The sequence below is a fragment of the Bactrocera tryoni genome, chromosome 4 (assembly GCF_016617805.1).
Source record: "Bactrocera tryoni isolate S06 chromosome 4, CSIRO_BtryS06_freeze2, whole genome shotgun sequence".
Taxonomy (NCBI): Eukaryota; Metazoa; Arthropoda; class Insecta; order Diptera; family Tephritidae; genus Bactrocera; species Bactrocera tryoni.
This window is the reverse complement of record NC_052502.1, coordinates 65613787-65636380: the sequence shown is the minus strand read 5'-3', so window position 1 is coordinate 65636380 and position 22594 is coordinate 65613787. Positions and strand designations below refer to the sequence as shown.

Below are 22594 nucleotides of genomic sequence, written 5' to 3'. Positions count from 1 at the left end.
GTACTAGAGCTTGAACCTCTTGAATCGGGTTTGTCATTTCATATTTTCAATGACTACAAAATAATTTCAATTGTATACAGTTTACTGAAAAAAACTTTAAAAATCATTGTCTCAATTATACGAAGGGTTACAGAAATGCCGCCTCTTATATTATAAACTGAAAGCACATCTCTAGTGATACTAACAGCTGGGAATGCTTTTGACTATTATTTTTATTTTGTTTCGGCTTCTTATTGTTAAACAACATTATTCTCTTCATAATTAATTAGAATATGATTTAGTTAAATATTGTTTAAACATTCGATTTAGGGTGCTCAAGTATACCGATTAAGTAGCTATAATGTTTGAAGAGAATTTAATAAACGCTGTGCGGAAATATCCATGTTTGTATGATAAAAACAACAAAACATCGGACAAAACTCAACAAATTATTAAAAGATGTTGGAACAATGTTTCAGCTGAAACAGGTGAGCCCGGTAAGTTAACGTTTCTTAAATAAGTATGTGACTTTGAGGCGCACACTAGTTAACTTATATTTTTATTGCATAGTTGAAAGATGCCAATCCCGCTGGAGATCACTTCGTGATCGTTTTGTAAGAGAAAATAAAAACTATGTTGAACGAAATCAGCACAGCATGTGGAAATTTATGGATGGTTTAGAGTTTCTCAGGGATTTCATTGATACACGGTTAGTGGTTAATATTAATCATAACATTTTTGTAAAGCATATTATTCCAGACGAAAAAAATTGAAATTATCTTTGGAACAAAACTCCCAGGACATATTACAAACAAAGAAGGAAGAAAATCACGATGAGAGTTTGTGCAGCAACAGCAACAATGATTTTGATGAGGAAATCTCTAATTCTTCTCTAAAAAGATCATGTGAAGAGAGCTTAGATTTCGAACTTGAAGATTTTGCAGCTGTTGAGGTTCAAACTCAGCCGAATTTACCACATATTGAAGCGCTGATTGAAACGCCAATTAATGAACCATCCATCAGTCAATCTTTCAAAAAATCAATACGCTCAAGAACTCGTACAAGAGACGCTGAAGCAAAGTTTGATATGTTGGTTGGTACTCTGAATGAGTACATTAAATGTAGTATTAATGACAGAAAGAAAAGGAAACATGAAGATTTTTTTGGATTACTAAATACCTATCTTTCTAAATTACCAGAGAAAGAACAAGATAATATTAAGGCTGATATTTTAATTATGGTTTTAAGTAAAACGAGACAAACGTAACCGCTTTGTGAGTTTTTCTGTATTAATAAATATTCAATTTAAGTTCCATGTTGGTCTGTATTATAGATTCTGAAGATTGAACTTATATCTAATTTTAATGTCATATTACTCGCCATTTCGAAATATTATGTAGGGAGAAACGTTATTAAAAAATGAAATAAACAATATGTTCCTAATGCTTTTTGAATTCTTTTTTTTATTGGGAGCTCCTAAAAAATCCCTATAATATTGAAACACAGGTAATAAATAAAAGTTTAAATGTAACATAGACCTTTTCATCGTTTTTATAGAAATATTTATTTTCGAAAAAAATCCTAATGACTTTTATATAGCTAAATAACAGCAAAAAGATTATCCTGTAACTGTACAATCTGCTACCCTTATGTATTCATAAAACCATACATATTTACAATAATTTAAACATATCAATATAGTCATATTGCACTAACATAGATAACATTAAATCGGTTCATTAAAATCATTTATGGCAAAAGGAAACCCAAGCTGTTAAGAATTCACCATAAAAGCTTGCTTTCGTACTAATTCTCTGAATGTACCAGCTTCACTTGTTATCAGCTCTTCATAGCGTCCTTGCTCTACTACACTGCCGTTTTCTAAAACTGCTATTTTATCAGCGTTGCGTATAGTGCTTAACCTATGCGCAATTGTAAGTACTGTTCGTCCTTTGGATACTTGCTCAATGGCGTTTTGAACTAATTCTTCTGATACAGAATCCAGAGCGCTAGTTGCTTCGTCCAATATCAATATCGCTGGATTCTGTATAGAATATTTATTTTATAAATTTTCTCAAGATGTATTGTACAATTATATTACCTTTAAAAGCGCTCTTGCTATCGCTACACGTTGTCTTTGCCCGCCACTTAGCATCATTCCGCGTTGCCCAACAAGCGTATTCAGACCATTCGGTAGTTGTGAGGCGAATTCGTCAACATGTGCTTTGCGAATGGCATCTGCAAATGCTTCTTCGTTCACTTTCGTGCCGGGATTAAGGCCGTACAGTATATTATCACGTATTGTTCCAGAAAACAACGTTGGTTCCTACAGTTAGTTCAAGCTAAACACCTTTAAATCTGATTAGTTAACACGCCTACCTGATTTACTGCACCAATATGACTACGTAGCCAAATTGGATTTAATTCTTTTAGATCAATACCATCCAACAGTACTCGCCCTTGTAACGGATCATATAGACGCAACAACAATGTAGATATAGTGGTTTTCCCTGAACCACTACGCCCCACCACAGCAGTTGTCTCGCCTGGCAGGAGCGTGAGATTGAAGTTGTTCAAAATGATGCTCTCCACACGAGATGGAAAACTGAATAATACATTCTCAAACTTAATTTCTCCACGCGGAGGAATTTTCGGTACGAAACCTGTATGTAATGGGATTGAATATTGACGATCAAGTATTTCCCAGACACGCTGAGCTGCCCCTACACCTTTGTTTAACTCCGTGTAAAAATTGGAGAGCCCGTTAATGGATATTGCAGAATAGGCAGCATACAGTATGAAAGACGTCAGTGCGCCAATGCTGAGTGCATCACTAATAACTAGTGTGCCACCATAATATAGTACTGAAATTATTATCACGTTACCGGAGAAACCAGTCTGTAAGAAATATTTGAGTGTATATAATGTATATTTTGATAATTTTTTTTCTGATTACCAAACCAAAGAATAGTGATCGTGCTTGTACTTCCTTATAACCAAGATTTAAAGCATCACTAAGTAGCATTTCATACGCTTTGCTCTCTTCCTGCTCTTTGCAAAATCCTTTTACTGTCTTTATATTGCCTAGACGCTCTTCCACAGATTTTGATATATTAGCAAATTTGTCCAAAAGATTACGTGTAATGTTGCGAACATAGCGTCCGTATACAATAGCCATACCAGCGACGCATGGTACCACACATGTGCTAACTAGGGCCAGACTGGGTGATGTATATATCTACTTATTTGAAAATAAAATGAATAATATCGACAAACTTGACTGACATATTTGAGCGTACCATCATAGATGTGCCCGCTACAATCATGACAGTAGAGCGCAAGCCATCCGATAAATTTTGACTTAATGAGTTACCTATCATATATGTATCATTAACTAAACGATTCAGCAGTTCTCCGGTCCCTTTTGTGTCGAACCAGCCCGTTTCTTGTAAAAGCATGCGCCGATACACTCTGTAGCGCAAATCTTTCACAATGCGTAAAGCTTTAGCGGACAGCAAATTTTAATTAGATGAGAAATATAAATAAATATAATCATAGAGGCTTACAAGCACTATTGAAGAGGTAAACCCGGAAATAGTTGGTTAAACCACCGAGCACAAAGATGCCTAACAGAATTATGGAAAATTCTTTCAGTTTCTCCATGGTCTCTGTATGCGTTCCTTTTTTATCAAAAATTATGTCCAATATCTTTCCCAATGCGAATGGTACACTCATTGTTATAGCCGAAGAAATCACCAAACAACCCATTGCCGCTAAAAATATTCAAATATTTACAGCCCTTGTTACATTTCATAAGAACTTTTATTGCAAATCTTGACATACCAATAAGTATCAATTTTTCTGACTTCGCTAAGCCTATAAGTCGTATTACATCCTTTCTATGTAATTTAACTTTGGTGACTTTCTCAGCTTGCTGTGTATTATTGCTTACATTACCACGAAATCGCGCTATTCGCAGACACACATTACCGCGCACAGTGGGCACGAATATTTGTTTTTGTATTGAACGTAAGCCATGCACTGTGATAAAGCCTCTGCTAATGGTTGTTGGTCTGAAGGTCACGAACGGTCGGCGGAAACCACTGTGACTTGTAAGGCGTGAAAGCGCGCCTTTTATACAGGCACAGCGTATTATCATTTTAATAAGTATTTATTTTAATTTAAAAAAATATAAATTTGTGCGCGGTATACATAACAACGTACGAAAAACACATCTCACGACTAAAACAGCTGTTTGAAAAATACCAAGATTGCCAAAAGTAAGTATTTGCGTGCTTTTTATCGATAAGAATAAATCGATAATTATAATTTGGTTAACAATCTATCTAAATTTGTAGGTCCTTGGTTCATATTTAGTGTAGATAGTCAATCCTAGATATGTAGTATACTTTTCTGTGTTTGACAAACAAATTCATTAGTCCGCGATGCTATGAATGAAAGGTGAAGCTTGCAGGTTGAACAATTGTTTTAAGTTGCAACAAGAACAATTTAAATCCTAAAGTTTTAAAATAAAAAATATTTAAAATCCTAAAAACACCCAGGCAATATACTTTAAAGAAAATTAGGAAATATATATATTAGTAAAGATTCTTTCTTCTCTTTCCGTATACATATGTACATAGTATAGTAGGTATGTATGTATGGCTAGCTCGACAGGAAATCGAGAATATATGAGGCTACCTTCCAGATACGAAATTTTTCCAAAATTTCATTTGTAAGTTATTTTAAAATGGTTTTGGGGAAGAAATATGGAAAATACGACTATGTAGTTATGACTGTTAGGTTAATAAGTCTACGACTTCGAAGTTATGCCTGTCAACAGTGACGTGGGAGCCAAGTCGCGAGTACTACGACTGTTTGTTCGATTACAGGAGATATTTCGTCTTGCCCTCGTTCACTACCAGACCCATTTTCTTTGCGGGCGGTTGTTATGTTATGTTTTCACTGTCATTCAGCAGGCTGGAGAAGTGTTCCCTCAATAATTTCAGTATAAAATAAAATAAATAAATATTATTTTTGTTATACATTTTAACTTTATTTTTAATGATCTCATTTTATGCATCATTACTTAAATATTATATGCGTATATGGGGAAGTCGATTATAAATATGTAATTATGTATATAATTATTTGAGTTTTATATTCTTAAACTTTTATACTATAAATACAACATAATATTATAATACGAACAAAAATGTAAACATACTTCTTATACATAACTTTATATAAGGTAAATATTGAAAATGGCTTGGGTTATACGTGTGTATATATATGTGCTTCATAAATCTTTCCAGTAACGTAAAGTAATGTTTATAAATATTATTCTTCTTGCAGGTTCCGTATAGGTTATTTATTCATTAGCTTAACTTATGATTACACATATGTATGTATGTATGGTATATACAAGTCTAAATTAAAATATGAGCAGTATTATCGTTATTTTTGTAGTTTGGAACATTAACTGTAAATTTCGAATGTCGCGAAGTTAAGAAAATATAACATTTATTACACAAAAGTTCCGCGCTTGCTTACGTTTTACAATGCGCTGCAAGAAGAATTTTTCTTTGATATTCCATACCAAAACTTAGCTCAAAGTCGTCTCCTGTGTTTCAGAATTTTTTATTAACGTAATATAATTTTTATTTTCATTATAATGACTATCTTGGTTTACCCGACTTTTGATTATTCACAGTTGTAAATGTCACATTCATTTTGGAGCACTTCGAGAATTCAGTATACTTTTAATTACTAAATCTCTTACAAAACTTTTAAAATGTGTTATTCGAAGAACATTTTTCTGGTTTTTAAGGGTTACGTATTACTTACTTACATATTTTGTTAATATATGTACGCTCTTTTATAATTCAATATTATTTTAAAAAGTTGTAAATTATACTGAGCTCCATTTTTGAAGTTTGAGTTTTTCATTTACAATTTTTTAATTTTTTAATTTTTCTTTTTCTTTTTCACTTTCTCTTTCGGTTTTAGTTTTTATTTGTAATGATTTTTTTTTCATTTATTATTTTGTTTCAACTTTTTATATTTAGAGATTTTGAATTTCTTGTAGATTGTCTTAAATTTGGCATCTGACATTTTAAAGTAATAATGTAAAGTAGAATATAGGAATGCCGGATATATAAATCACTGAAAGGTACCCCGAATTTTAAAAATGTAACGTAAAACGTGGGACAACAGAACTGAAAAAAGAAAGTTGTACATTTTTTTCTCTAATTTTTCAAAGAGTACGGTCTTTTCTTTTCTGCTCAATAAACTGCTGTAAAATGCCTTATTAATAAACATTGGATTTTCCACTACCGGCGCATATACGAAACCGAAATCTACACTTATTTTATTTATATGGTATAATCGGCTTAGGGTAAGTAATTTGCGAGCATTGCTCCAAATTCTTTGAACGCTGTTTTCCCGCTTCCTTTTTCCAAAGAGACCAGCATTTAGACTTTAGTTTCTATGAGTTTAACTTAATTCACGTGTTAGTACATATAACATATTTTGATCGGTTATATGATATTATTCAACAGGAATACTTATACAGCGTTGCTTGCGGCGGAATATGTAACGTTTTTAACACAATTTTGCACGTTAGTTTGCTGTTATATTCAAGAAAACTCACATGCGAATTGAATTTCTTTTTTTATTGCAAAATAATAAATTAGTAAATGCCATATTTATATAGGTTTTCCCTGTCGATATGTCGTCGTCGCTTAATAAAATAGCACTGAGCCGAGAATGTAGCAGTGTAAATGGTGCAAAAATATTTTTAAAATTAAAATACCCGCAGAAATAATTATAAATCTAGTGCCAGCAGTGTCGCTAGTCACTCAGGAAAACAACTTCTCGACGATAATCATAACAGCCGGTTCTACGCTACTGGAATTGATCCGGATTTTATCCGGCCAAGGGCTGTGCTTTCGAAGATCTAACCTCGTTTGGATCAGTAAGCTTTAGAACAACCCCCCGGCAAAGTAAATGGTACGTAATTGTATTTGAAAACAAAACATAAACATATAATAATACAAATAACAAAATAATTAAGCCGTAAGTTGCACTACTCGTGAGCCTGCTCGGCGTTCACTCAAGAAAATAACTCCGAAATTTTTAAAATGCTTCAAATGAAACGGAACATACAAACTGTTTAAATTAAAATAATAAAAGCAGTAATAATAATCAGTTATAGAAATAATAATAAAATATAATAAAATGTAAAATAATAATAAAATATAAAAATAATAATAAATAATAGCTTTATTTGTCGCCACTTCTGCGCTTTATTTCTTGTAGATGTTTATTTTTCCTTTAAGGAGTTTTTATATACTAGAATTTGCAAAAAATCGATTTTTTATTTTATTTTCTTAATGTTAATGTGTGTATTTAAGAATACACACAGAAAGTTCCGGTGAATATTTTCGAAATCGATTTTTTTTATTAACCGCCATTTTGTGAAACAATATTATTTTGCTTATTCCTTCGATTTGCTTTAAGATTTTATTATTACTTTATTTTTTTATTTTATTTTTTTTCTTACATTACTTTAACGAAATCTGTTTGGTTTTTTGATTTCATAGGATCCAGTTCAGAGATTTAGTGGTCACCGCTAAACGTATTTTTTGAGAGGAGCTGCCGCAGATCAGCTGTAGTTCCTTTCTAAATAAATATTTTTACTAGTACTAAGTCTTAAAATACAGTTACAAATTGCCATAAAATGTGTACAAATTTTTGTTTCAATATTTTTAAAAAGTTTGCTCAGAAAAATATCTGAAAAATTCGCTGTTTTTGGCCTTCTAACTGTATATAACACCTTAATTTTATTAAATAATCTGAAATAAATTTTTTAACTGAAAAAATAAATAAAATGTGTTTAAATTAGTTTGAAATATGTAAGTATATTTATCGTGTTGTTTCTTTATACAAATCTTATGAATATTTACACAAATTAGGGTGAAGTTTTAAGCATTTAAACACTTTACATATAAAATAGGATATTTGGGTACACTTTCATTTACAAATTAGCAACTAGTATGGTAACTCTTAAATTGTTAATTGTTATATAATTAGTTTTTGCGCATTAATTTTGCTTTTTTACTTTTTGGTTTAATTTTTTTAACATTTTAGTTATGCCAATTTTAAATTCATACATTATTAGTGCTTAATTAGCTTTTTTAACTTTTTAATGCCGATTTATGGTGTACGTTTTTTCGATTTTCACTAATGCTGTTGAGCATATTTTAAGTTTATTTCGATATTAATTTAAATTAAAAATTATATATTTCGAATACATTAAAATAATTATTTATATTTTTTATTCATAAATTTGTCTTACAATTGTTCTCTTCCTCAATATTGTTTTTTGTTTTGATTTGTAAACGCAATTGTTCAGTGTTCGTTAAGTGTACAAAATTAATTCGAATTATTACATTAAGTGTCATTAGTCAGTAGTCTCACTTCATATACAACTAGCTACATACATTTATATAGTAAGCTTATACTATGTCACAACACACATATATTATGGTGTGTGTGTGTGTGTTTTCGCCTACAACTAACTTATCGCAATACTGTTTAGTATAGTCGTAAATACAAACATATATATAACTACATATGTATATGTGTTTGTATGATTAAACACAATGAGTGTGATTAGTGAGCAATGGTGCATAATGATTTGATTTCAATTACAACTAATTAAAATTAATCCGCGCCTTAATGAAATATCTTATTGGTTTTTGCTCTACTGCGCATGCTTAGCTGACTTTAGGCTTTTGATTCTGTGCAAACAACCGAAAAGTTTCCCATACAGCTTTTTGCGCGCCGCTTTGCTTCATAAATTTTGAGATTATTTCAAAATAATCTTGCTTTATGCGTTAAGAGCGCTTAAGCGACTTTAAATTTTACACCATATTCTAATAGGTCGTTGTGGGCCAAGCGATTTTGGCGTCAATACGCTTGTACGCCAACATGCAGTGCTTGCCCTTTGACGCGAAACGTACATCCTGTGGGCATTCGGCGTCATTCAATAGCGTTTCCTCGCCATCGACGAGCTTGAAGAGCGCATAGTCTTGTGGATTGGTGATGCGCGCCTTGTGTGCAATGATTCGGCAGACGTCGCGCGTGGTAGTGTGTGGGCGCACGGGCAGTGTACGCGTTTGCAATGAGCCGTTGCATTCGTCGGGTATGATAACGCGCAGCACTGATGAGCAGGCTGGCAGCGAGGAAGAGCGCCACTGCAAAGAAGTGGAAAAAATATTATCTAACTATTAAAAATTTGTTAAGTGCGTAGTGCAATACTTACATCCAGCGAGCCCGTGCCGTTTTCGCTCTCCGAAGCCATGAAGCTTTTGAGCACATGCACAGCGCTGCAGAGTGCCGTCAAGTAGTAGCCCGCCTCGCCACTCAGCAATGTCGGCTGCAGCAGGCCCCACATGAATTCAGCCTCAATCTCGGCGCCTACGAAGCCACACTTGGCCACCACATATACCAGCACGGGTAGGAAGTCGTCGGCGCCTAACTGCTGGCCGCGTGGACAGCCGGTGGCCTCAAATATTGTTGAAATGATGCACAGAAATAGATCTAGCTTTTCGAGCGGCAGTTCGGCCTCTTGCAGGCGCTGCAATAATGCCGAAATTGCTTGCAATGATGTGGGTGATGGCGGCGTAACTGTGGCGCGTATGCCAAAATCAGCAGGACTGCGTCCGCAGGCGTATTTAACATTTTGTGCCAATAGTTGTATGTCCTCCGAGCGTTTGTAGTAGTCCACGAACATGCCGTAGAGATGTTCGCGCAGCGGCAGCACAACCAATTCATGCATAACAGTCTCGAGTATGGCGTCCAAATTGAGAAACTCGTCCGCTTTGAGACGCGAACGCGCCGCTTCGATTTCCTGATGGAATTTACCCTCGCCATGTTTCACAAGATAGTTCTTCATGCCGTTCATGAACTGACGCATGTTGCGCATAACGACCTGTGGCGCCGCTTCGCGTGACTCCTTAGTGCAGGAGATGAAGTTTTCGATATTGCGCGCAAATGTGGAGCACGGATCTTGTGCGAGTTGTAGTGTGCAAGCGCGCACCAGTTCGCCGGGACCGCCATTGGGCGCGTTCAACTTGTTGCGTGGGTGACCTGCGTATGATAAGACCAGTTAGATATGAGACAAACAAGGTAATAAAATTTAAAATTGGAAAAATCAAGAGCGCAATAAAAATTTTATGAGGTGTATGAGGTGGGCTGAGCTCTTTTTGATTCAATTTCTGTACAAAATAATTCTAAAAATCACTAGTTTTACTCTTTCAAACGGCCCCTATATCTTAAATTATCTAACAGGTATTTCAGGCAGTCACTTAATTGAGTCAATTATCAAATTACCCACACCTTCCACAAAGGTTCTACATTTTCTATAGTTGTTAGTCGAACTCACCACATACTAAACACCACAGCCACAATAAGAAACGCTTAAGCACCTCAAAGCAGCTAATATGCACTCTTTCCTCATCTAAAGGCTTGCATAGTTTTCGATAGCGTTTGTATAAGCGCTTATTTTGGGTCACTGTCAAACCGAATCCTCTCGTCTCTGTTATATGATTCGTGCTTAACAAGATGTTTCCACAATCATCGAGTCGGAAAAACTGCTTAATATCGTAGTGATCATGGTTGATTCGGCTCGTTGGATGACAAAGATCACCTGAATTTGTAATGAGATCAGCTTCAGAGGAACGTGGTGTACTATCCCGATCGGGACATTTGCCAATAGCGCCCATTATAGAGCTAGCTAAGGCTTCAGTCTTAAGTTGATTGCGATTAATGGCACAGTCTTTAATTACCTGATTTGCGCAGGCGTTTCGTATTGGTGTTTCCTCAACACCATTGAAGCTCATTTGCAGCGATGATAAACTCGAAGTTATTGTGCTACGCGAAGTCTTAGGTGCAGCTTCGCTAATTTTTCGTTTACATTTCATATGATTTGTTGTATGTGATTGATGTTCTGGCGGTACCAAACCAAGTTGTATTTTCTCTTTAAATAGCATATCACAGAAACGTGTTTTCCTCTTTCTCTTACGAAGCGCGCGTGCTGCGCTGAGCTCTCGCTTTCCGCAGCTCGTATATTCTGGCTCCTCAGGAGTTGTAATCACATTCTTTTCACATGTCGGCACCGGTTGAGTTCTTTGCTGCAATAATTCATCTTCGAAATCAGCCGAGAAGAAGTTCGTTATGTTTGCCGGATTTGGTACAATTTCCCATTCCGACATGAGTTCCAGAAACTCGGCTTCCTCCTTGTAGTTGCGCACATGTTCAGGATCCTGAAAGAACTCCTCAGGATCCAATATTTCCATATGTCTACTATACAAGGAACTCGAAGGTTTACTAACTTCGTCACTATGTTCTGTCGTTTTTTTAATGCGTTTGTGTCGCTGTTCACGCGCTTTCTCATTATGCGGGTTCACGGCTTTTTCGCACGACAACTTTTTGAACCAATTCATGGTGTATATTATAAAGATTTTTTCCTGCAAAAACGAATTGTCGAAAACGAAAGTTTCTCATCGGCACACACGGAGTAGTGGTGCGCGTACGGTACAAACCGAGTAACACAGCTGAAACTAGGCGACTCAATGGCTGTACCAAGCACTTTTTGTGTGAATCAAACGCTTTTTCTGAAATCTGTTTTCAATTTATACAATTTGTTGTATTCACTAAAACAGCTGTGCTGTTAAAAACTCAATTTAGCGAAAAATCGTTTTCGTGTCGACCGCACTCATACAAGCTGATCACAATGTCAAGCGTGATCGTATGAATTATTAAAGGCCAACCCGTCACTTTAAGTGCTTTTGTTGCTCACACGACGAACGCAAAATGATTACTGTTGCATGCCACATTGTTCAGCAGCGATTTTATAATTAAAATAATTGCGAGTAGATTCTACTGAGCGTTATCGCCGCTCGCTGCTCTCGGCATTCTCCCCAAGAATTATATGCTCGCTACCTGGTCACGCGTGTGGTGAGAGTCATGCTGGTATGTACGAAATTACTTATCTGTTCCGATCCCATAGCGTGCTGAGAGTAAGTACATAGATTGTGTCTCTGTTTACATACAGCGGAAGCGGACAAAAGCGAGTGAACAGCTGTAGATAGGTAGTGAGTTTCGTGCAAAGCCGTTTCCTTTTTTGTAGACGCGTGTACATTGAGTGTTAATTTTGCAAACCATTTCAATGCAGGGGAAAATCCTTTGGAAAATCAAGCAGCGCGAAAAATCCAGACTACCTTTGATCTTTTGCAATTTTGGTACAGTTGAGTAGGCAGAGCTATTGCGCAGCACGCAGGGATTACTGAAATATTTAGTTTTATATATCTTTTTTGGAGTTCGACCAGCTTAACCAAACAGCAAAATCATGTCCCAACTAAACTCTATTTCATATACAAGTATGCTCTCTATACAAACGGCATAAACATAACTTTATCCAACTTAAGAAATCTCAATCTATAACTCGTACCAGCCTTCAGGATACATACACTTTAGCGATAAGAGGGTTGTGTCGGCATACGCACTTGAAGTTATAATCTATATGTATGTATGTATATTAATTTATTATTAGGTTGTTCATAATGCCCGATATGCCATATTTTTAAGTAATGTGTTGATCGCACTGGAACTGGAGTTTAAAACTCGTGTGTCTAGATGATTGAAGGAAGTTTATGTTTATTTTGAGGAAATACAAATAGTGCAAATCAACTCTCGTAGAAATTGTTTCTTATGCAAACCTCAGCTGACGAGACCGTGGTGCTTTTTTTTAAACATATTTTTTTCACACTGCCGATGTTTCTTTTTCTCAATAGCTGACAGAAGCCGTTGTGTCTAAAATGCATTAAATTTTTGAAGTATTGTACGGAACACTGTGTTACCTTTTGGCCTAAAAGTCGACTCTTTCGTTCTTTTCTTTCTTTATCGTTACTTTTTATTCACATATGTTGGTGTTAATTCTGTTTCATTGTAGCTAACAGAAGTTAGGTTAGGTTAGGTTAAGTAAAATTGTTGATCTTAAAAAAAATGGGATCTCACTTGGACAGCGTACAATGTCGGTTATTTGTGGTACCTAGAACTCCAAGAAAAATTTAGCATAAAGACTCTCATATATTGACAAAGCGCTTTGAGTCAGGTGCGGCTATGTCTGTGGGTTCGTCTCAGTCTTTCAAGGCTGGACAATGGTGGAGAAAGTGCTTGAATATTTCTGATAAAGTAGCCGCTGCAAAGCACTTGTCCAAGTTTTCAGCGATGCAATTGAAGAACGAGAGAATTTCAGCGTGACTCCTTCATATACCCAGCATCTCTAAGACTTCGCAGCAATGCACTTGATAGCAATATCCATGGGCCTAATTTAATTTTAAATTTTTAATAATTGCGTGTTCAATCTTATGTTTTCTCCAAAGTGGTGACTGCACCATTTATTTACAGTTAACAAAAGCTACTACGTCGACTTTCGAGCTTAAGGATTAGTGTGTTTCCGAACGCCTGTGGTGCTCTTGCTGGTTTGTTCGTTTTGTTTTGACCTGAGCAATTTTTGATGAGTCCGTAGAACTATTTAATAATATTTTTAATCTACATTTTTCTCTGTGGACGACAATGTGCCTAATTGAAAAGACTTTAAGGGGGTATTCTGGTTTAGAAGCCCGAATTTTAGGTATTAATTTTGACGCGATAAAAAAAATCAAAAAATTATTTTGACTATCCATTTTTTTACATGGTTTTTATTGCTATTCTAAGAATACAAAACATAAATAGTATAAGAAAAAAAATTAAATAAAAAAAAACTGCAGGTCGACGAAGTAGAGACTGATGAAACAATGGCTTGTCCTGGTGTGCATGATATAAATCCTGCGATACTATATAATGTATAAGAAAGCTCTGTGTAAAATTTCATGTGAATCGGTTCAGTAGAACTTGAGATATCATGCACACCGTTTCTATAAAAGTAGTTATGAGAAAAACGAGTTTAAAGTTTGAGAACTAGTCGCGCGCAGTCGGAGTCGGAGTCACAAAATGAGCTGTAATTCGGAAAATAATTTGAATTTCGAAAAATCCTCTTAGGAAAATTTTCTTGAAGAATTATACTATAAAAATATGCAAAAAAAATCGATTTTTTCAAATTTCTAAACCAGAATACCCCCTTAAGACTAATGGTCAAATCAAAGCATGTCCCGAGAGTAATGGTGGTGTTCTCATATTCTTAAAATTGTTTAGATTTCGAGTTTTTTCTGGAAGTGCAATAATTTGATTGCTATTAAGGCTCCAGAGTGCAATATGTGTTATAGGATTTCCTGCCAAACAATTTAAAGCCCGAAACTTGGGTTTTCTTCACTTTTGGGTTATAACGTTGGAGTGTTGGATCTATTTTCCTTTTATAAAATTCCATTAGTACAATAGAGAATTTTTGTACTTAATTGTTAACATTTACTCAGAATAATTGAAACATTTTTAAGGTCTTCGTCATAAACAAACTTGACATTTAAACAAATGAGCACCACCCTAGTAAAATGTAAGTTCACTTTCAAAGTTTGCGAAATCATCAATATTATTTTCTTGTAATTCGTTTGGCGGCATTTCAAGCCAAACCGACTTATGGACTTAATTGTAAAATTAATAGCAACAACAATTAAGTATACATATACATTGTTGTACTGCTTATTTGTATGTATATGTGTGCAAATTAAGTGGGTTAAAAGGAAATGAGTAGCAATGACTTGAAGTCACTTGTCGCGCTTTCTGCATGACTCAAGCACGGTTTATTCATACTTATTTATGTACATATATATTACTAACATACATATCTTTTTATTGTAACAATAACACTTTGCAATTTACTTATCTAAGCTAGAAGATGTTCTCTTTTTATTAGCATTTGTAGTATGGTTTATGAGCACATGCGCTCAGCGCTAAATATAGTTTACAGTAAAACTCCTATACATATATACATATACTTATGTACTAAATAGAACGAGGCTAATTAAGTTATATTTTTGATAAAATAGATTTTTTGCCTATTTTTTTTTTTTTAAACGGATATTTGAAACACGGCATTGAAAATGCTGATAAACATTTGTATGAGAACGAAGTGAGCATATAAAACATAAGCTGATAAAAGTGAAACGAAAAACAAGAAAAACGGCAACTTCGCCTGCATTGAAGCTATAATACCTTACATAAATACACAATATTTTGTAGAAAACGTTGATTTTGATCAGTTAGATAGTATGGCAGATGTGTATGTGCTGCAGTGGTCCGACCTGAACAAGTTCTTCGGAGATTATAACGCTGCCTTGGACAAAAGCCCATGTTGAGTTTCGTGAAAATATATTGTGAAAGAAAAAAAGTTTTTCGATTGGTCAGTTTGTATGAAAGCTATACCATATACTATAGTGGTTCGATATTGGCCGTTTCAACAAATGAGCAGCCCTTTGATGGGAAAAGAATAAGTGCAAAGTTTCAGATCGATGCATAACGGGTGATCCAAATGAAGGTAATTTTTTCTATAGCCTTTTTTGAGAGATCACGCTTGAGTTGTACCAAACTGTCATGTTATTTTTGTTCAGTATTGTTTGGCATTTAACCAAGAAAGACTTGCGCCTGAACAACCTTTACAAATCGTTCAACTTTTTTACCAAAATTAACGTTCTGTAATGAACATGTTTCGCGCTTCGCTTAACTTATGTTCAATATAAGTGACCTATTGAGCGTATTATTCGCAACACTATCGCCTATCTAGAGACCCAGACTTATTATTGGATAATATTCGGCCGAATAGAACACATCCAGAAGAAAATGTAGCAGTCGTAGTCCATTGAGAGTCGAATCGGCGCCGTTCGCAGCAACTCGGTCTGACGTATGAAACGACTTAGCGCATTTTACGTCGAGATCTAAATTGAAAGCCTACCAAATGTAGCTTGTGCAAGAACTGAAGCGAGCTTCCGAAGCGACACCGCTTTATGGGCTTTTAAAAAGTTCCAAGAAGATCTGATGTTTTCGAGCCAAATTTTATTCAGCGATAAGGCCCATTAAATAAGCAAAAATGCCGCATTTTGAACGAAGAACAACCTGAAGAGATTCAGGAGCTTCCATTTCATACAGAAAAACAACGGTTTCGTGGAGTTTGTGGGCCGGTGGAATCCTCGATCCATATTTCTTCAAAAATGATACCGAAGAGAACGTAACCATCAATGGCGACCGTTACCATTAGACTTTTTCCTGTGGATATATGTATGCAAAGTGTAAAGTCTATGCGCACAATCCCGCTTCGATTCAGGCATTGCAGCAAAACATCACATGTGTCATTCGCCAGTCGAAATGCTCGAACAAGTCATCGAAAATTGTACTCAAGGGATGGATCTGAGATTTGAAAAATATAATCAAAAAAATAAATGTCAAAGAGTGTTCTTTCGAATGTTTATAAACATTCCCCATTAACTCTGAAGCTTCTGTGTTTTTCTTTAAAAAAGTATCGAACCTCAAAATGGATCACCTATACTTTTCACATACATATGTACATATATACCTACTTTATAGTCATCGATATAATGTAAATACTTTATAAGGTCTCCCACTTTTCATTTTTAATATAAAACTTTTCAGGGTATAATAAATAAAATTGTTTCAGTTTAGTAAGGCTTCAACTAATAAAAAATAGTAAGGTTTTAAGTGTTGGAGATCAGATTGTACTAATAAAAGGAAAAAAAAGTTAACGAATAACAGTAAATTTACTAAGGTCTTGTCACGTTCGTTACCATTTGCATATGTTATTCGATAGTAGAGTCTTTCTCATTTCGGAGAGGATTGTATTAAAAATAATTTAGAGGAAAGATTAACGAAACCCAAAATATAAAATTGTATGCATCATAAAAAGAACATGATTGTTATTGTTGTTGCGCGCTGTCAGATATTCACCCTACCTACCATTGATGTTGCAACAACCACAAAATAAATGAGAGTTTTCACTGTTTCATTATGACGTTTGGTTTTCAATGGCTGTTCTGGTCAAACTTGCGGCTTCAAAATGCTTCGTTTCAGAATCGTGAATCAAACAATCGCACTTTCCAACGTGTTATTTAAAGTTAATATGAAGACATAAGTCCTCGATCCGAGTTTAAAGAACTATAGAGAACTTAATGCGTCAGGCTTTATCTGTTCGAAGAGCTGACTGAGCATAGCTGAACTATGTATATCTATCAAATAAATCGATAATTAAGCCATTAGAAAAAACCCTGTGTTCTTTATTCTGCAGACAATCGAAATGTTTCCAAGTATTTTCCTGCCTGAAAATAACTGAAGTCAAAAAAAAGTTCTATCTGAAGATTCAGATGATCTTGCATAAAGGAAGAAAAGAAAACTTTTCGAATAGGAGCTCTACTACTGCCTCTCAAGAGATGATGCGAGTTCTTTTTGGGAAAAGATAAATGCTTCAGATGATGTTGCACCTAAGAAGAGCAAGGGAGCTCTTGCCTACAGGCTTTTGCAATAAATGATTTAGACAATCTCGCCCTTAAAAAGATGAAGGGAGTTCTGGACGATAGGTGTGTTTGAAAATATGCTCCAGATGATCGTGCAGATGAGAAGATCAAAGAATATCTTGGTTACAGGCTTTTGAAATAAAGATGAAGAGGATCACCTTGCAACACAATGCTTTGCCGTAAATATTAATTTAAAGCAAAATTAATTATTGATCTTAGAGACGAATGCACAGAGACGATACTGATTGCAAAGCTATTGACATGCCGACATTATTATGCATGAAGTGCGAAGAGTGTACTTCCTTTTTCATAGCCACATAAAAGCAGTGGCGTAGCTTCAACTTCGGGCGCCCGGGGCCAAGGATGTTCTGCCGCCCCCCTTTATTTACCTACCTACAAGTTTAATGAGGTATTTCGAACAAAAGTGAATTTTTACAAAATACCTCCGATATTAAGTATATAAAATTTAGGAACGCCACGCAAATTCTGAAGTTCCAAAATTCTCACAATACGGTTTTTGAGGAAATTGATAGTAAATTTACAAAACATCTTATCAAAAGCCATAGAAAAAACTCATTTTTGCCCTATATCTTGTACACCTTTGACACAATTTGCAGGAATTTTTGCCCGAATTGAAGTTTTTAAATACCAATGCCGCCGCCAAGAAGTTGCGCCAGGGGCGACGGCCCCCTTCGCCCCCCCTAGCTACGCCACTGCATAACAGCTTAGTTGTTTAGTAGAAAAATGGCTTAAATTCAAAAACAAATACAAATACCGAAATATTGAAGAGCCAAACATATTAGCAAGCTATACATTAGCTAAAAATATTTGAACGGTATCATTTAAATTTTTTTTGTTTACTCTTTATTTTTCTTGAGTTTAACTCAAGATTAAATTTTTTGCTGTGTCTTTACATATTATAATTTTTTTAGTTAAGACACTCTTCTAGTTAACAAGCGTTATGTAGAAACTATAGTCTGCGGCAAAGGTCGAATCACACGCCATAAATTTCAAGATTTCATTAAAGTTGACATTCTGATCGTTATTGTACTTACTTATTATTCTAACAAAACCTATTTAAAATAATATAATGTGTAAAAAATCTAACAAAGCAAGGATCTCGAAAATTGCGTTTTAGAAAATTATAATTATGCGCTTACTCAATGTGTTGCCATTATTGCATCAGCAATTTTCCAATTCTACTAGACAATTTTCTATATACAAAAATTTACACAAACATACATTTGTCAATTTGTATTGTCTGGCAGATAGACAGACTCTTAGAGCGACCAAAGTGTGAATTGTGATAGACAGCGTGGCAGCTACGCTCTAGTGAGTGAGCAGCATGTGCAGGGCGAAATTAGTATTTGAATGACTTATTGTAGCTTATGTATGCATACATACATATATCGTAATAAATGTAAAAAAGTAAAAAATTGTCAATCGAACAAGCAACTAGCATAACTCAAAACTAGGCTAAGCACTTAGAGAGAGTTATAACATCTCCTTACATACTTGTATGTATGTATTGAATCAACTGGGTAGCTTTATCGTACCTCACACATGCGAGTTTTTGTTGAGAGAAAAAAACTCAAACCAGTGAAAAAGTGGCGAGTCGAAGGCGTTAAAGTGTCGGCTAAAATGAATTAACCTCTCATTAAGGTTAGGTAATGCAAAACTCTTTACGCAGTTGCCGCAAAATTTGCAACAGACTGGCGGGCAAGCGTGGTACAAGGAGTACGGAGAGTATAAGAGTACAGCTTAGGCAACTTGTACGCGAATATTAACACGTTGCAAGAGCATGATCAAAAAGTGACCAATGCAGCAGGCAGGTAGTTATATGGTTGGATACTAAATTGTTATTATTTTTAGGGCAGTCTCGTTTGTATTTGGTATCAAATACCATGTTTCTTTGCAGAATAACGCAGGTAAAGCTATAGAGTAACGGTGTTTTCATCTTTAGTGACTAAACAGCGTTTACTTTTCCAAGGATACATAAATATACAAGGTTACTTCAATCTAAATATAATAAATGACATGAAATTTCCAAAACCACAGGTTCAAAGTGTTCTTTTAATTTATATTCGCTTGACACTGTCACCTGTTAGAATTTTGCATTAACATAACTACAACGCTTTGTCCTATGATCAACAAATAGTTTGCAATAAAAAAATGTCGCGTCTCTAAAGTGAGATATAAAATTATCCTATGTACATATACATATGTATTCGATTCTCTGACAACACTTATTGTAGTTACAACTCTGCCACGTTGATTCTAAGCGACTTGTAATATATCTTCCGAGGTAAGAACTTATAAATTGTTTATAAACTAAGTGGGTTTAGTGACCTTTACTAAAATGCAAAACTAAAATAATATTTATACTTTTCCCAGTGAAGTTTTAAGCTCAAATAAATATTTGCATGATAAATTATGGAAATTTTGTTGTTGCTTCTAAAAATGTAGGCTTTTATATGCCCATATCAAAGTGTATAAAATATAATAAAGATGCTTATGTAAACGAGTGATTATATTTGACATTCTGAATTATGTATGTATGTAGGAGTGTGGGTTTGCGGATTGTGACTATCAGTTGAAGATATCAGCGCGTTTTGCAGTTATCAGCACGTTGTCAGACAACGACACATTTAACTGCAAATATTGCGGTTTTAGCCAGGTAAATAGGTTGTGGTGCTTTTGTCGTAAACAGCAAATTTTTACTGTTTTTAATGTTAGAAATTTAATCAAATGCGTCAGTGTTTTATTTTTTTTGATTTTTTAATGTCTTGTGTCTAAATTCATTAACTTTATTATGGTTTTTTTGTAACGAATTTTAAAACTAATTAAGTTAGTTAAATTAATTTCAATACTATATATAAAAAGGTAAGTCTAAGTAAATTTTGATAATTTAAATCAATTAATTTTATATAATTTAACAGCTAATAAAAACTAATTAACCGTTAAACTTAATTTAATTTTTAAATTTTAATTAATTAAAAATTAATTACATTTTGTTAAAACACAATCTTATAATTTTAATCAATCTATTTATAACTGAAAATATTGATATAAATTATATAAAAAATTAGGTCGCTTTAATTTTGTTAAACATTAAAAGATTCATTTAATTAATTTTATTTAATTTTACAGTTGATCATATTTTTAATATATTAATTTTAATTATATTTCTTTAAATTTAAGTAATTAAATTAGATTAAAAAAATAATTAATAATTGTAACAAAACAATCGTATAATTTGGAAACAAATTTGGGTTAACAGTGAATGAACACAATCATACAATTTTTAACCATCTACATACATATGTACATATAATTTAAAGTATTGATTTATATTAAGTAAAAAACTAAGTCTATTTAAATTTGTTAAAAGTAAATCTTAGCATTCTATTAAGTTTAATATTTTTAAAATTTTAATTAATTCAATTAGATTAGATTAATTACATTTGATAACAATGCAATCATATAATTTTAAAAGAAATTTGAGTTAACCAATGAATAAAACTAAAAATTGAATAATTAAAATTATTGATTTAAGTTTACTGCTTGATTAATTTAAGTATTTAATTAATTAAAAAAGTAAGTATAAATTAATAAAAATACAATGGCATATTTTTAAAACTAATTGATTAATTTTTAGTAATTAAAAACTGAATTAAAATTTTTTATTAATTAAAATTAATTTAGACGTTCATCAATTCAAATTTTATTATAAAATAAATTTTTTATAAATTTCAATTTTATGGAATTAAATTAGTTGTTTAATTTTAGAATTAAATAATTTTAATTTGTTTTCTTTTTAATAATTAATTTATTTTAATTAATTTAAATTATTAATTATTTAATCATATCCGCCTTTCCCTTTGTATATAGGCAAACTCGTTCCTTAAATGTTGAACTACCACTGTAAAATATTGCACACGTTGATTTCTATGCAAGAAGTTGCTCATTTGTTGGAACAGCCGACATATATTTTGTGCATATTTTTTGTTGGTTTTTTAATTAAAAATTATAAATTGTTTAATAATAACAAAGTTTATTTTATATTTTCAATACATTAATTTTGTATGTAGTTTAGGTGTATTTATATATAGATAATTAAATTTATTTTTATTTTATTTTATTTTTTTTTATTTTGGATTAAATTCATTTGCTTTGCTTTATTTCATTTTATTTTGTTATAATTACAGTCACATTTTTAATCTAAATACAAATGCAATTTAAATTTAATTTAGATTAATTCTTATTTTAATATTAATTATTTTAATTTTATTTAATTTAAATGATATTTATTTTAGTTTTAATTTCAACAGCAATTTAAATTTTAAGTTTAATTTTGTTTTCAATTAGATATTAAATTCATTAAATTAAATTTTAACCTTATTTTTTAATTGTAATTTAAGTTTAACTTAATTTTTAAATTGAATTTAATTTTATTTTCAAATTTATTTTAACTTTTAACAATTATGAACTAAATTTTTGTTTTAATTTAATTTTAAAAATATTTTTTTAATTTTTTATAAGTAATTTAAAAAGAAAATTAATTATAATTTGCTATATTTAATAATTAATTTAAATTTTAGTTTTATTTTTATTTAATTATTTATTTTAATTTAATTTATTTTAGTTTTAATTTAACTTTTAAATTATGAACTAAATTTTTATTTTAATTTAATTTTAATTTTAATTTTAATTTTTTATTTTAGTTTAATTTTTATTTGAACTTTTTAACAATTATGAACTAAATTTTTAGTTTTAATTTAATTTTAAAAATAATTTTAATTTTAATTATGTTAATATTACTTAAGTTAAACGATAATTTTTTAAAATTTTAAATTCAATAGAAGTTTAAATAGTAAATTTAAGTTTTGTTTAAATTAGATATTAAATTCATTAAATTAAATTTTAACCTTATTTTTTAATTGTAATTTAAGTTTAATTTAATTTTTAAATTAATTTTATTTTAGTTTTGCTTTTATTTGAACTTTTAACAATTATGAACTAAATTTTAAATTTAAATTTAATTTTAAAAATAATTTAAATTTTTATTAATTTAAAAGATATTTTTGTTAATT

At 32.6% G+C, this 22594-nt stretch overlaps 3 protein-coding genes across 6 annotated transcripts in view; 1 reads left to right on the top strand and 2 right to left on the bottom strand.

Moving 5' to 3' along the window:
• The first annotated feature begins 199 nt into the window (after nucleotides 1-199).
• On the top strand, nucleotides 200-1433 carry LOC120775036. Of its 2 annotated transcripts, none has more exons than XM_040105003.1 (3): nucleotides 200-476; nucleotides 550-685; nucleotides 739-1433. In XM_040105003.1, the coding sequence occupies exons 1-3, from the start codon at nucleotides 341-343 to the stop codon at nucleotides 1244-1246; spliced, it is 780 nt and encodes a 259-aa protein (XP_039960937.1). In that variant the 5' UTR covers nucleotides 200-340; the 3' UTR covers nucleotides 1247-1433. The 2 variants fall into 2 exon arrangements, with proteins under 2 accessions (XP_039960937.1, XP_039960936.1); XM_040105002.1 differs by having other exon boundaries at nucleotides 203-476; nucleotides 550-688.
• A 164-nt stretch (nucleotides 1434-1597) lies between these two features.
• On the bottom strand, nucleotides 1598-4138 carry LOC120775035 (ATP-binding cassette sub-family B member 10, mitochondrial). The gene is made up of 7 exons (XM_040105001.1): nucleotides 3823-4138; nucleotides 3546-3752; nucleotides 3279-3481; nucleotides 2936-3217; nucleotides 2359-2877; nucleotides 2081-2305; nucleotides 1598-2023 (listed from the first exon to the last, which is right to left on the bottom strand). Exons 1-7 carry the CDS (start codon nucleotides 4136-4138, stop codon nucleotides 1754-1756), a joined length of 2022 nt encoding a protein of 673 aa, XP_039960935.1. The 3' UTR covers nucleotides 1598-1753.
• Nucleotides 4139-8334: 4196 nt separating this feature from the next.
• LOC120773381 (protein sprint) overlaps nucleotides 8335-22594 on the bottom strand; it is a 389939-nt gene continuing 375679 nt past the window's right edge. For 2 of the 3 annotated variants that reach the window (XM_040102210.1, XM_040102209.1), the window contains exons 8-9: nucleotides 9308-10134; nucleotides 8335-9239 (exon numbers count right to left, since the gene is read on the bottom strand). In XM_040102210.1, the coding sequence (XP_039958144.1) occupies nucleotides 8919-9239; nucleotides 9308-10134 (1148 nt within the window). In that variant the 3' untranslated portion in view covers nucleotides 8335-8918. Of the gene's footprint in view, nucleotides 9240-9307; nucleotides 10135-10429; nucleotides 11838-22594 lie in introns of those variants that run through there. The other variant, XM_040102211.1, reaches the window with a different exon arrangement.